The 13,409-nt window shown below is 43.2% G+C and overlaps 1 protein-coding gene and 1 pseudogene across 1 annotated transcript; both read right to left on the reverse strand.

The window, feature by feature from the left end:
• On the reverse strand, positions 1–4,231 carry LOC124696072 (annotated as a pseudogene).
• Positions 4,232–4,243: 12 nt separating this feature from the next.
• On the reverse strand, positions 4,244–8,892 carry LOC124660226 (putative pentatricopeptide repeat-containing protein At3g13770, mitochondrial). Its single transcript, XM_047198022.1, has 5 exons — positions 8,481–8,892; positions 6,538–8,179; positions 6,264–6,355; positions 5,572–5,748; positions 4,244–4,903 (listed from the first exon to the last, which is right to left on the reverse strand). The coding sequence occupies exons 1-2, from the start codon at positions 8,890–8,892 to the stop codon at positions 6,744–6,746; spliced, it is 1,848 nt and encodes a 615-aa protein (XP_047053978.1). The 3' UTR covers positions 4,244–4,903; positions 5,572–5,748; positions 6,264–6,355; positions 6,538–6,743.
• Between the last annotated feature and the right edge of the window lie 4,517 nt (positions 8,893–13,409).

Below are 13,409 nucleotides of genomic sequence, written 5' to 3' on the forward strand. Positions count from 1 at the left end.
TATCTTCACAGCCTTGCCCTTGCATATGTTCTCTGCGGTTACGAATTAAAGATTCTTGGGTAAGAGCAACCGTGGCGACCCAAGGCTAGGCTTTGACCACATTGCGAACATTACACCATACTCGCAAGGACTGTACCATGATGACAATAATAGCATAAACATGCGCCTAACTGGACGACATTTATGTTCACGCGGCGCATGTATGCGAGGTGCACGGATCAAGATCTTAACCAACCTCCAGAAATCTCAACACACTCACACATGCTGCTTTTATTTTACATCCACAAGATGCAAGGGCATTGTTTTTCTGAAGCAAGATTCAGAGCATTATTGGTCATGGGGGATACTGCAGCAGCACACATAGTAATTGTGCAGCACATGTGTCTGTCTTCTTCTTCTGAAACTCTACTCTGTCGTCCTCTCAGTCTGACATGGATCAAGCAAGACTGTAACGGCACATTTCAGCTGTCAGCGGTAGCAGTAACTAGGTTGAAGTACACCGTGTAGAACTCTTCCTGGAGGCTCTGCAGCGGCTCCAGCAGGAAGTTCCTCTCTGTGCCGCCCGCCACGAAGCTCAGCGGGTGGTAGGTGCGCAGAGGCGGCGCCAGCGTGAAGCTGGCCGCCTTCTGGAACACGGTGTCATCGCCGCTCGTCAGGCAGCTGACCTGGGCCTTGTCGCCAGGGCTGAAGCCGACCGCGCCGCCCCCGGGGGCCCATCACGAAGCACCCTGGCCTGGTGCCGAGCTCCAAGGACACCGAGCCAGGGAGCCCATCCAGCCCGGGCAGGGCGTTGAAGAGGGCGGCGTCCAGTCCCTGCACTTGCAGCATGGTGAGATTAAGGCTGTTGGTGATCCCCATGCCCAGCTTGTCGAATGGAGCGATCGTCACGTTCGGCTCTTGCAGCAGCAGAAAGCCGCCAGCATCGAGGGCCAGGATTCTGTTGACGAAGAAGGTGGCGTGCACGCAGGCGTCGCTGCCAGCCACGGGCATCTCATCCATTGTCAGCGTGCCATCGGTAGCGGACACCGACAGGACGAAGGTCTGTTTGCCTGAACGCTGCGTCAGACTGATGAGATACAAGTTGAGCGACTGAGGGACTGGGACAATCCAGTGGTTGATGGAGGTGGCGTTCCTGGCGTCGACTTCCCACATCCCTGGAGTCAGGCCGTCATTGGAGTGCTCGCTGGCGTTCACGATCTTGTTGCCGTGTGTCAGGCCAGCCAGGAGGTGTGCCCCGAACAGAACTGCTTGGATGGATGAGTACTCTGGCCGGTCATCTGAAAAAGAAAATTCAGACTCTTTCAGAATCTTCAAATCCAGAGTGTACAGACACCTTATGTTCTGCGCAGAACGATTTAGACATTGTCTGAGATTTCATACCTTTAATTGCCTCGGTTCTTAAGTTAATGGGAAATCGGAGCAGCAAGGTATCATCACCCCAGAGTTTGGTCAACGTGAGGAAATCACCTGTAAGAGGACGACAAGCATGAAGCAGGGGAACTCTCATCTGAAATATCAGTATCATCTCATTAGTGAAGTTACCTGATGATGTCAAGTTGAGTATTTGGCCATTCTAAGTTGCCGTGGCACCGTCTGTAGATGTCCATGATGGGACCCTCACGCTAACCTTTGCTGCTTGGGGATCTCCCTGCATTTATGAGGATGCAAAATAAATGATTTCTTTTTTTCTGATTCTTTGATCCAAGTATCAAACAAGCTGGCCAGGGCACAATGGCAGAAGGTCGTTATTCAGAAGTTGCCTTTGGAGAAATGGAGATTGTAACTTCAAAGTGAGAATCGGTTGAGAACAGTGGCTTGGCCTGCTGCAACACAGTAAGGCCTGCCGCCTTCCAGTCGAAGGTGCTCGGTATGTGCTGAACAATGTACAGCCCTGGTATTTCGCCCTCCTCCAGGAAGTATATGGTATCTCCTAACTTGGAGAATGACTCTATCCCTGTCAAATTGTCAATGTAATCTCGATTTCAGAAACAAAAGTAGCATCAGCAACACGATCACTTCCTCAGGTACTCAACACATACCTGTCCCGTAGCAGCACCAGAATGTGTCATTGGGACCTCCCCATCCCCCCGGCATCTTGGGGGAAAGCCAGAAGGGGGCGCGCCACTGATGCTCTTGGATCTCCCAGGACCCATGGGAAGAAAATAGATCATGACGCCAGGCTCCGTTCCCCTCTGGTTGCCCATGATCCCATTGATGAGCAATCTCTCATAGTAGTCAGCATACTTGACTTCCTTTGTCCACCTGAACAGGTTTCGGGAGACCTGCAACGCAGTTCAGAAATTACATTCTGAAGAATATAATGCTTGTGATGAGAGGCATAGAAAACAATAGTTCACCTTAAGCAAGTTGTAGGTGGCACAAGTTTCCTCGTTCGAACTGATTTTGATCTCATCAACTAGTCGCTTCGGGCCATGCCTGGCATGTAAAAAGAAGTTCAGTAGGGAGAAGTCCTAAGACAAGAATATAGTGATCGATAATTATTATCACTCACCAGTGTTCCATGGTAGATGTGGCTCCTGTTGCAAATGTGTGAGAAGAGTTTACAACGTCAAAGAAGAATGTTGCAATCTCCTGTGCCATGGGTTAGTTTAGTATTCATTTCAGTCATGTTATGAAAAATGGATGAAGAAAACTCGCGTAATTTCTATTTGCTGCCTGAAAAACAATCCGACATAATAGTGCACACTTACAAGTTCAAACTTATAACATTGCCCATCAAGGTAGATGTCTTTGTTATAACAATCTAAAACAACTTTCCGTTTACCTTGTAAAGATGGTCACTGACAACTTCATATCTCTTTTGTGCACCGATTAGGACAGGAACATGAGTATTAACATGCAACCCTGCTATATCATCATCCTGAAAAGAGAAGGTTCACATCACCGAATGTTTCTTAAAAAGTCTGAAATCTCAAACATAATGAATCAAGATGAAACCCAGAGTTCCAACATGAAGGCTGAGTGGTCCGAGGAAGCATGGTTTGTCGAAAAGATGGGCCATAGTTAGGTGCTTCTGGTCTTTCTGCAAAGAGTTCAGAAACAATTCTAAGAATACCATATATATACCACAATCTGAAGCCAAGATTACTAAACAGTACTAAATGTAACAGCAGTACAGCACTGATATTACCGTTATAGTATACAGCTGATACATCACATCGTTTAATCCACCGGTCTCCTCGTTCATTGCTTCCCAGTGCCTCTGAATAGAATACTTCAGAATCAAATTCTTCACACGTTCACTGAAGTAATCGGTCATCCACACCACCATCTTAAGACCTTTTGGATTTCCAGCTAATGTGTACTGATCCAGAAGGCCTTGCATAATCTGTCAAAACAGTAGAGTGACATGTATAGCTTACAACAACAAAGATATCGTACACGACGTGACTTCACCAGGTGAACGTTCCAAATCAACACAACAAGTTGGATGGAATTCTGTTCTTGTGCAAACCTTGTGAATGGTGTAATATGGTGACCAGGCCTCGAAAAGCTCCTCGTACATGTCGAACATCTTCTCGGGATAAGCTGAGAGGTACCCTGTGTTCATCTTCTTCTGGCAGTGGTCGAGGATGTCTACCACCCTGGTCATCTTCTCCCTGAGGGTGTCGTTGTGCGTGCTTGCCCACATGTGCGCGCTCGCGCTCAAGTAGTGCCCTGCGACCGAACACATACAAACAGTGTTTTTCCCTCGCTCAATTGGAGAAAATTCATTGAAGGGGAGAGATGAGACGACCAGAAGGGACAAGAACTGACCTACGAAATGCCCACGGAGTTGGCCGTCTGGCGCCTCCCAGCCGCCGTAGTGCTCGCCAGTGGTGGGTAGGCCTGCCTGCTGCCGGAAGCTCCAGGTGAGGCGGTCGGCGTCGAGGTACAGAAGGTACTCAAGGTTGGTCTGCTGGCCCTGCCAGTACATGGAGCCTGGGTCGAGGCGAACATCGTGCAGGGACGCCTGGGACAGGAACTCCTCGGGGGCATGGTCATTGCCACTACGAGTGAGGCTCCGGTAGAGCACCAGCCAGTCGAACTCCGCCTTGGAGCTGAGCTTGCGTGGAAGGAGAGTCATCCATGTCGCCTCCTCCGTCGGGTTCAAGTGGGGCAGACCGTCGTTGTGCCTGCCCTGTGTGTCGTTGAACAGCCTGTCCACGCACAGGTGCAGCGCGGTGGCGCCCTCCAAGAACGCCATGCGCAGCAGCAGCAGTGGTATCATGCTTCATGCCATTGATTACTACGAGCCTACACTCCACAGACCACAGGTGATTTGCACTTGCACAGGTCACAAGGGAAAGGGAAAGGCGTATATATAGGCATACAGAGATCAAGAAGAGCTCGGGAGCTCTCAGTCAGAATATCATTGACGTGTGGTAACTGAAAACACAGTACACAGAAGTAATCGCAAAGTGAGGTGTTAAGAAATGATTTTTTTTTTAGCTTGAACAACCGAAAAAATTGACAAATGAAACATCCACAAAATTAGACTGTTTGTGTAACTGTAACACACTGCCTCCAACGACTGAGTGAATGAATAGGACAAGGACTGACATAGTGTCAATCGGCCCATTCTTCGCAATAAAATTTTCAGCACACGTAAAGCCTGAGTTCAACCCTGCACAATCCACTTTTTATTTGACAGTTTAGGATCTCCTATCATGGACTAAATTACATATATTTGATTAGAATGTAATAACATGATTATTTGTGGCATTTGTCTCGGTGTTAAACTGTTAGGTGGAATGGGCATCATGAAACAATTAGTATGCTGGATCACTTACATGGCCATTAAACTGAAGCTTCAAATAGTACACAATCTCTCCGGACAAGACCGAATCCCAAAATAATTCCTCAAAGTTAAGGCATTCCCAAGTTATCTTCTAGATCTTGTCTGTTTGCGCAAAAAATGACTTGCATGGAATTATTTGTAGGCTACTAGTAAATACTGGACGACTTACATGACCATTACAATGAAGCTCCTAATTAGACAAAAAAAACATTAAAATGAGGATCCTAATAATATGCAATCTCTTCTTATTACAATACTAAATACCAAAATAGGTCCTCAAAGTTAAGATAATCCCAACTTACCTTCCAGATCTTGTCTTTTTTTGCGCTGTTGAACTTACCAGATTTGCAGGGATGAAACCAACCTGCTCATTCAGGTAGTACATGTGCAATACATACCATGATAGCTAATGTCAGCCTTTCTCAAAATTTGGCTTTTTGCTAGTTCATGAACAAACACCAACAATCAATGCCCACTACTGTCCAAGGTCCTCTATACTATGTAACTAAGGTACCTATTTTGAAAACCTCGGCAGTTTTAGTACACTGAGACAAGATAAGGAAACAGTTGTAGCTACAGGGACAAAAGCTTCCATGACAGCTGACTAAGGATGATAATTTTTATAGAGACATGCAACAAAAGCTTCCACAATAGCTAATGCCAACCATGATCTTGTCAGCATTATAGTTTCATGATCGGACAAACAATAGGAATCAATTATAGCTACAAGCAAACAAGTTTCCACAATTGATAGTGCCAGATCTGAATACCTGACAATTCGAGGAACCATGCAGTTGCACGAATAATAGCTTCAGTTGTAGCAGCTGCTCACTTTGGTATGTTTTATGGGGCCTTCCATGAGCACATCACACAGACTAAAGCCCTGAATCTCGCTTGGCGCGGCGAGCTACAAATGGTGATCGAGAGAGACAGAGAGCACAAGCTTCCTGTAACCAAAATGGCAACACAAAATATGTCCATCATGGTGAGCAAGAGAACAAGGTTTATTCACACACATAGAAACTCTGGAGAGAACAGGTTAGGTTTAGCTGTCTGATTTAGATCTTAGCCACATACATCTTTCACTGCCCTGTCTACGCTAAACATTGTAAATATGTCCAAGAGGGAAATTCTGGTTTACTTTTCCACTACAGAAAGAACATAATCTAAAAGACTCACTTTTTTTGTCATTTGTCAACAAGGTAATCACTGTGGAAACTACAGTAAGCAGCAACTGGAGATAGCCTGAAACTATGTGTGCACAGTAAAATTTGGAAAGATCATTAATAGCTGGATCACAGCATCAGCTGCAATTCTGCAATGATGGTGTATGTGTATATGTACTGTCTCCAGATTTCTACTAGCTCCTCAGTCCAGCTAAATCGGTCAATGCCGGAAATATTTTTACACTTCTCCTTTTTATGAAATGAAGGGAAATGTTTGTAATAACGTAAGTGTTTACCTCAAGCATGTAATAGGTGATGCACCACATTGTTTAGGACACTATGGCAATTTAAATGTACAGCTCCAAAACACCCCAGATAACCCGGAAGTCTGCAAGTGTAGCAGCATGTGAAGTTATTCCTAGAGAACTAGAGGATACATTTTTCACGTAAGCTGCTTACAAGAGCAATAAGTTACAATATAATTTTGGACAAGCACATTATTTCATCTTAACATATGAATGAGCTAAAGCGGATTGAAAAAAAAGACATGTTTAGCAGCCACAAACTTACAAGTATGGAGTATTAAGAATAACTAATTGCGGTTCTTTGCAGCAAACCTTCACTGATCTCGCTTGATATCTGAACTCAGAATGAGCAGGGCATAAGATATTCAATCCTCTCATATTCAACATCCCGTTGCTTATTCTGTTAGATGTATTATCTGCATAAAAACAGCTCCGCCTATCAGCAAAGCTATATGAATGTGGCGACGGTTTTCACCAGTAATCTCCACAGGTGCAAGCTCCATCTGCAAGTAGATGAAACCGATTTTTGTCCCGGAGAGATATCTCCCTTCCATAAACTTTTGAAACAAACTTTGCAAAATTATGGCAGTCGACACAGATGCGAAGATTCTTCATAATCCGGATAGTCAAGCCTGGAGGAGTGTTCATCAGCCCAAAAGTTATCGCCAGCTTCTCACTGTGACCAAGAAGCATTCGTTCTTTCTGCTCATCATCAACATCATGCAGGACACAGCTCAGGTCGGGAACAAAGCCAGCTGCTTTAAGATCGATATATAGCTCTTTTATCTTAGCATCTATATCTTTCTTGCTGGGATGGAAACGTTCACTTGAGCGGAAGGTGTGGATAACCTTGTCAAGAATTATCCAGCTCTGCCCTTGTTCTTTGGACACTGCCTTCTCCAGCATTAACTTCCTCACTCTGAAAACATCTTTCCACATTCCAGCAGCAGCATAAATATTAGAAAGAATCACATAGTTGCCAGCATTTCCTGGCTCCATGTCCAGAAGCTTCTGAGCAACAACCTCACCAACAGATACGTTAACATGAACTCTGCAAGCACCAAGCAATGAACCCCAAATTGCTGGAGTTGGATCAAATGGCATTTTTTCTATCAAATCCAAAGCTTTCTGTAGTCGTCCAGCACGGCCAAGAAGGTCAATAACACACCCATAGTGTCCAATGGTGAGCATTGCATTTTGTTCTTTAACTATGAGATCGAATATATCAAGGCCCTCATCAACCAGCCCGCCATGACTACAACCAGATAACACAGCCAATAGAGTAACACTGTCAGGCTTCACTTCTTCCGTCATAGTTCTGAAGAGCTGAACGACTTCATGCCCTATGCCATGTCTACCATATCCCATAAGCATCGCATTCCAACTGATGGCTGATCTCTGAGGCATATGGTCAAATACTCTCCTTGAGTATAACAGCTTTCCGCATTTGGAGTACATATCTATCAAAGAATTCTGCAGAACAACGAAAAATGGTAACTCTTTACGAAGTATTAGCCCATGAACTTGCTTTCCATAATCCAGGGAGGCCAGACCAGACAATGAAGTGAGAAGGGTCGTGAAAGTAACATAATTGCATTGCATCCCTGCACTGTATAACTGCCTGAACAAGTCCAAGGCTTCATCATCAAGGCCCAGCTGAGCATAGCCAGATATAATGGCTGTACAGGAAACAGTGTCTCTTTCCGGAAGCATGTCGAAAACCCTCCGAGCTTCTTGGATATTCCCTGACTTGGCATACATGTCAAGAAGGGAGCTTCCAACAAAGATGTGTGACTCGAAATTTGTCTTGGCAGCGAGAGAATGGACTTGCTTGACCTGGTGTATGCTTTGAGGGCCAGAACATGATCTAAGAACAGTTGCCAAAGTGAACTCATTAGGCTTGCATCCTGCAAGTTAAAAGTACAAGGGTTGGATTACACGTTTGACATAATGTGTGTAGGTTGCTCCTTGCAGGTAATCAAATACATATCCTATCGGTTCAGATTTTCGGGTGCTTGGAAACAAACATACAAACTGGAGGAATGAGTGAATGTCATCATGAAGAGTTAATCAAGAGTTACATAGCAGGTTGTTGGTAACCGTGGTGCAAAAAGATTGCTAAGTTTTGTTAAAGGACTGTGGTGCAGGACAAATGATAACAGAGATAACAAAGATACATCGGAACATGGAAAGATTGAAATGGTTTACCAGCTCTAAGCATTCGGACGAACAGCTCCAAGGCCTCGGCGTGCCGGCCGCTCTGCGAATACCCCGAGATCATGGCCGTCCACGAGACCACATTCCGCTCAGGCATCCCGTCGAGCACGTTGCGCGCGTCGTCCAGCGCGCCGCACCTCACGTACATGATGACCAGCCGCGTCGCCAGGTACACCGGCGGGCGGTACCTCGCCACGACCATGCGCGCGTGCACCTGCCTGCCCTCCCTGAGCGCCCGCCTCTCGACGCACGCCGTGACGGCGGCGTCGTAGTCGTGGAACCTCGCGTCGGCTCCCGGGACCGCCAAACCCGAGGTCGCGGCAGGTCGAGCTGCCGCGCCACACATGCCGCAGCGCTCGAGGCGGGGAACCGTGGCACGCCGGAACCCGCGTGCGACCAGCATGACCCCGTTGCCGCCAAGAGCGCCGGAGTCACGCTCGCGCCGCCGTCGAGGTGGTGCGCATGTTGTGCCGCCCCGATTCTGTTCGTAGGCACGTGAGTTAAATATATCGTCACTCAGCCTCTAATTCACACAACAACAACAAAAATTTGGCCAAACTTTAATTTTGGTTTGACTTAAAAAAAATTTACTACCTCCATCCCAGTTCATATAGCTTACGCGTATTCCTAGGTTCTCAATTTAGTCAACATAATATTAATTATACAACATAAAAATTATATCACTAGAAAGTAGAACATGTGAGCTTTCTAATGATATATATTTTATAATATATATCTTGTATTATCATTATCAAATTTACGACCTAGGAACACGCGCAAGCCCTATGTTGCAATTATACTCAAATCATCAATTAATGACTTCCATTTAATTTGACAAAAGTCTGTGAGTTGCTACGAGTGATTATTATTTACTCCCTCCGTCCCAGTTCACAAGGCTTGCGCGTATGCCTAGGTTGTCAATTTAGCCAATATAATATCATTTATATAATATAAAAATTATATCATTAGAGTAATATTTGTTCCTCAAATCATCAATTAATGACTTCCATTGCGTTGCTACAGGTTGGCTCCGTTTATTAATAGGACTTTAATAGGACTTGTGTAGAATTTGGATCTCATGAAAAAAAAAATCTACACAACTTATTTGACTCAAAGAAAGATATCCCATAGAAATAATCTTATAGAAATCTTAATATCTTATAGTGTAAATCTTATGAGATCAAGCCATACCTTACGAAAATTTCGTTTGCTACAATTGCACAGTTCACCTTCCCATAAGATTTAAGTAGGTTAGGCATCTTAATCCTTTGTTTTTTTTCTATTTCTATATTTTTTATATCCCATGAATTAGAAGGCCTAAATATCTTTTTACGTGTCTTCGTGGAAGGGCTTTCTTCACGAGTTCCTGTAGTGAGAAAGTAGCAAGGCACAATAGAATATAGAAGTAGTATCACTTTGTGCATCCTAACAAAACCGTAAGAGAAAGCTTTTCAAGCTTTTCTGCATTACTGTGTTTTTCAGCTTTCAAGGCACCCAACTAAATCGATCAGCTCATGTGGCGTATGTAGCCGGGTGTTTGAAGGTCATACATATACCCTGTCCAACACGTATACCAACAGACCTAGGAAACATATGGCACGTTGGACGTGGGAATTTCTTTAGTACCGCCTCGCTTAGATAGTTTTCATTGCACGCAGGAGCAACGAACGATGGAAGTACCAAACCAAACCACAGAAACATTTTTTTCCTTTATTATTAGATAGATTATTAGATATAGATATAGATTTGCAGAAAGAGAATGCTGAAATAATACTACAGATGATTTACTCGAGACTATAGAGGAAATACTAAAGTAATATTACAAATGATGAGTTATTTTTACACTCTTGTGGTCCATTTCTAGATATTAACATCGCAAAAGATTTAGAGCTATGTCGTATAATTGCAACAATTATCAATACTAAGTTCAGACTATTTGATATCAAAGTTTCTATGGTAAAGTATTCAATGATACTTTTGTCATTGTGTTTGTACAAGGTTGTTGTGCCAACATGTCCTTTTTAGTAATTAGATTTTTTGCAAGGTTAACTTATGACATTTTGAAACTCGAAATAAATAAAATAAGTTTTGACCTTAACTTACATGAGATGAGAAACCCTGCTACATCATCTTATGCTATAGAAACGGTGACCTGACCATGTCGATTTTATGCCCGCGGGTGGCAGGGGAGGACTTGAAGAGTTGTTATCGGGGAAGGATGGGAAGACAATCCAGATATATCACCTTATATGACATCTGGACCTTTTCACAAAATTAACTACTTTATTCATTTTGGTCGGCAGAAAGGACATGGCGAAGGATATGATAGTCTCGTGGTCGATGACCATTGCAGATTATGTGACTATGACAATCCACCATTCTTAAGGATATTTATGACCTGGTAAAAAATGCCATCACAGTTATGTTATTCTCCATGATGAAAAATAATTCAGTATAAGGGATAAGGGCATGGGCGGCTGTATCCACTTTTTGGAGACGTTTGATTTTATTGTCCGACTGAGACAACAACAAGCCGAGACGGGCCAGTTATAAAACCGACTTTGAAAGTATTAGAGTCAAAAGAAAAATTATGGCACAGGTATGTGTCATGAGACAGTTTTTATTTTGTTTTGGATAAAACGGCTCTAGCGGGCGTCTGTAACTCTCCGTTTTGTACTAGTAGTGGGAGTGTGCACAATACAAGTGGTAGCCGCTTCACGAAAACAACAACCTATTTTGGCTCCTTAATTTGGCCAATAACAATAGAAACACTTTTTTTGTGTGACAAACCAAACAAACTCTAGTTGGTAAAGTGGCTGGCAATTAGAAGTTGTGCATCTCTTAAAAAATGGGCCATGATTCAAAAGTTCGTCATGCATAGTTCTTGTGGTAACCAAGCTCACATGTGGCAAGATCGAAGCAAGGCGATGTCCAATATACATTGTTCCAAAATATATAAAGAAGGATTCTTCTCTCAACAATATTGGTATGCCATGACGTTTGTTATTTGTCTAGACAGATGCAGTACAACAAAAATGGTGACTTCATGCATGCTTTCTTTGCCATTTTTTGAATATGTTCGAATCACATTTGGCTTGGATGCAACGCATATTTTTGTTGACCATTGTTGTGGGATTCAACATCTTCAAGGCACACCCAATTTTTTCTCATTTTTTTATTTGTAATTAGTTTGCCTGTGGCGATCACCATTCAAATTTGAACTTAAATGGATTAAAAACAATCCAGTATATGGTTTCATGCTAAGTAAATTTGACAAACCTTCGAAATGGCGATCCTACCACGTGCGACCTACCCGTGAATTTTAGATTTGTCGCAGTGTGTATGCACATTGCACACATTAACGAATAAAAAAACACCTATTTTGACCCTTTGGCCACTAATAAAAATAAATAAGACATTTATGTGTGGCAAACCAACAATCTCTACTTTGCAAAATTGCACATATCTGCAAAAATGGGGCTCAACCCAGTGCTGATTCGACTCAGCTTGAGAGAGCATAGCTTCTAGCACAGCAGCGCGATCACGCATTGGATTCAGGTACAAATTTATGTGCTAAATTTTCTATTGCATCTATACCTGATGATGTGGTTAAGACTAGGGCGTCTATGTTAGGGGTTTCACTAGGTGTTTCTCCATCTCAGGTTTTGACTTCTATTAAGAAACTAAAAGATGTTGACTTGCAAAGAACGCTAGTAATGTTACATAGAAATGAAGAAAAGGTTAAGGCTGACGTTTCTGTAGTGAATAAGGGCTCCTATGATTTGAAGGATAGGAAAAACATAGGAATAGGAAAGGTATAGGATTGGAATGGCATGTCTACTTGAATCCTATAGGAAGTTGAAGTTTGTTTGATTGTAGCAAAGGAATTTTTTCATGAGGTATGAGCTAATGCTTTTTTCCTATAGGAGTTACACTACAAGATTCCTATAGGAATTTTTCCTATAGGATATGTTCCTATGAATCAAACAACATGTATAGGAAATTTTCCCGTAGGAACTAAATCCTACACAATTCCTATGCAAATCCTTTGAATCAAAGGAGCCCTAATTTGGTTCTGGATAGAGCTTTTCACCTTTCTAAAGATCTTAGGGATGAGGAGCAACAAGGCTCGGCAGATCATAAGGATCATGCACTCCCCTTATCCAAGCCTAAGCGTGTTTATAAGAAAAAGAAAGTTGAGGTGTCTGTAGCAATACGTGCTAGTGCTAGGCCGAGATCTAAAAATTAATTAATGAAGGGTAGTTTTTGGAATAGTGACGGTTTTAGAGGTCCGGCAAAACATTCTGTTGTTCGGGATACTATAAGGGAGCATAAGCTCGATTTCTTCGCTGTTATAGAAACAGGGAGAGATAGTTTTGTTGTGCCTTTTTTGCAGCATTTATCTGGTGATCTAGACTTTGTTTGGTACTGTCTCCCACCTTTTGGTCATTCTGGGGGTATTCTAGTGGAGTTTAATTCTCAGTCTATTAAGGTTAATTCGTTTGAAGCCGGGGAAAGATGTGTTAAGTTTCATATTTCTTCAAGGGCGGACAATTTTGAGTGGGATCTAGTTGTGGTTTATGGTGCAGTTCAAGATGCTAAAAAGGGAGAATTCTTGGCTGAGTTAGTGCGGTTTTGTGATGATGATGTTCGGCCTAAATTAGTGGGGGCGATTTTAATATCATTCGTAGATAGGAAGAGAAGAACAATAGCAATTTTGATGCCCGCTGGCCTTTTATTTTTAATGCCATTATTGAGAGTCTTGATTTAAGAGAGTTAGTGCTCTCGGGTAGGCAATTCACATGGGCCAGTGGGAGGGATATTCCTACATACGAAAAGCTTGACATAGTGCTTGCTAGTGTGTCTTGGGAACAGAAATTCCCTCTTGTCAGTGTGAGAGCCCTAACAAGATCTAGGTCG

The sequence above is a fragment of the Lolium rigidum genome, chromosome 1 (assembly GCF_022539505.1).
Source record: "Lolium rigidum isolate FL_2022 chromosome 1, APGP_CSIRO_Lrig_0.1, whole genome shotgun sequence".
Taxonomy (NCBI): domain Eukaryota; kingdom Viridiplantae; phylum Streptophyta; class Magnoliopsida; order Poales; family Poaceae; genus Lolium; species Lolium rigidum.

Coding starts and splice junctions, on each gene's coding strand:
- LOC124660226 (XM_047198022.1), bottom strand. CDS start 8,892: ATGCTGGTCGCACGCGGGTTCCGGCGTGCCACGGTTCCCCGCCTCGAG. Junction 8,180..8,480: donor CGTCCGAATGCTTAGAGCTG/GTAAACCATTTC, acceptor TTTAACTTGCAG/GATGCAAGCCTAATGAGTTC.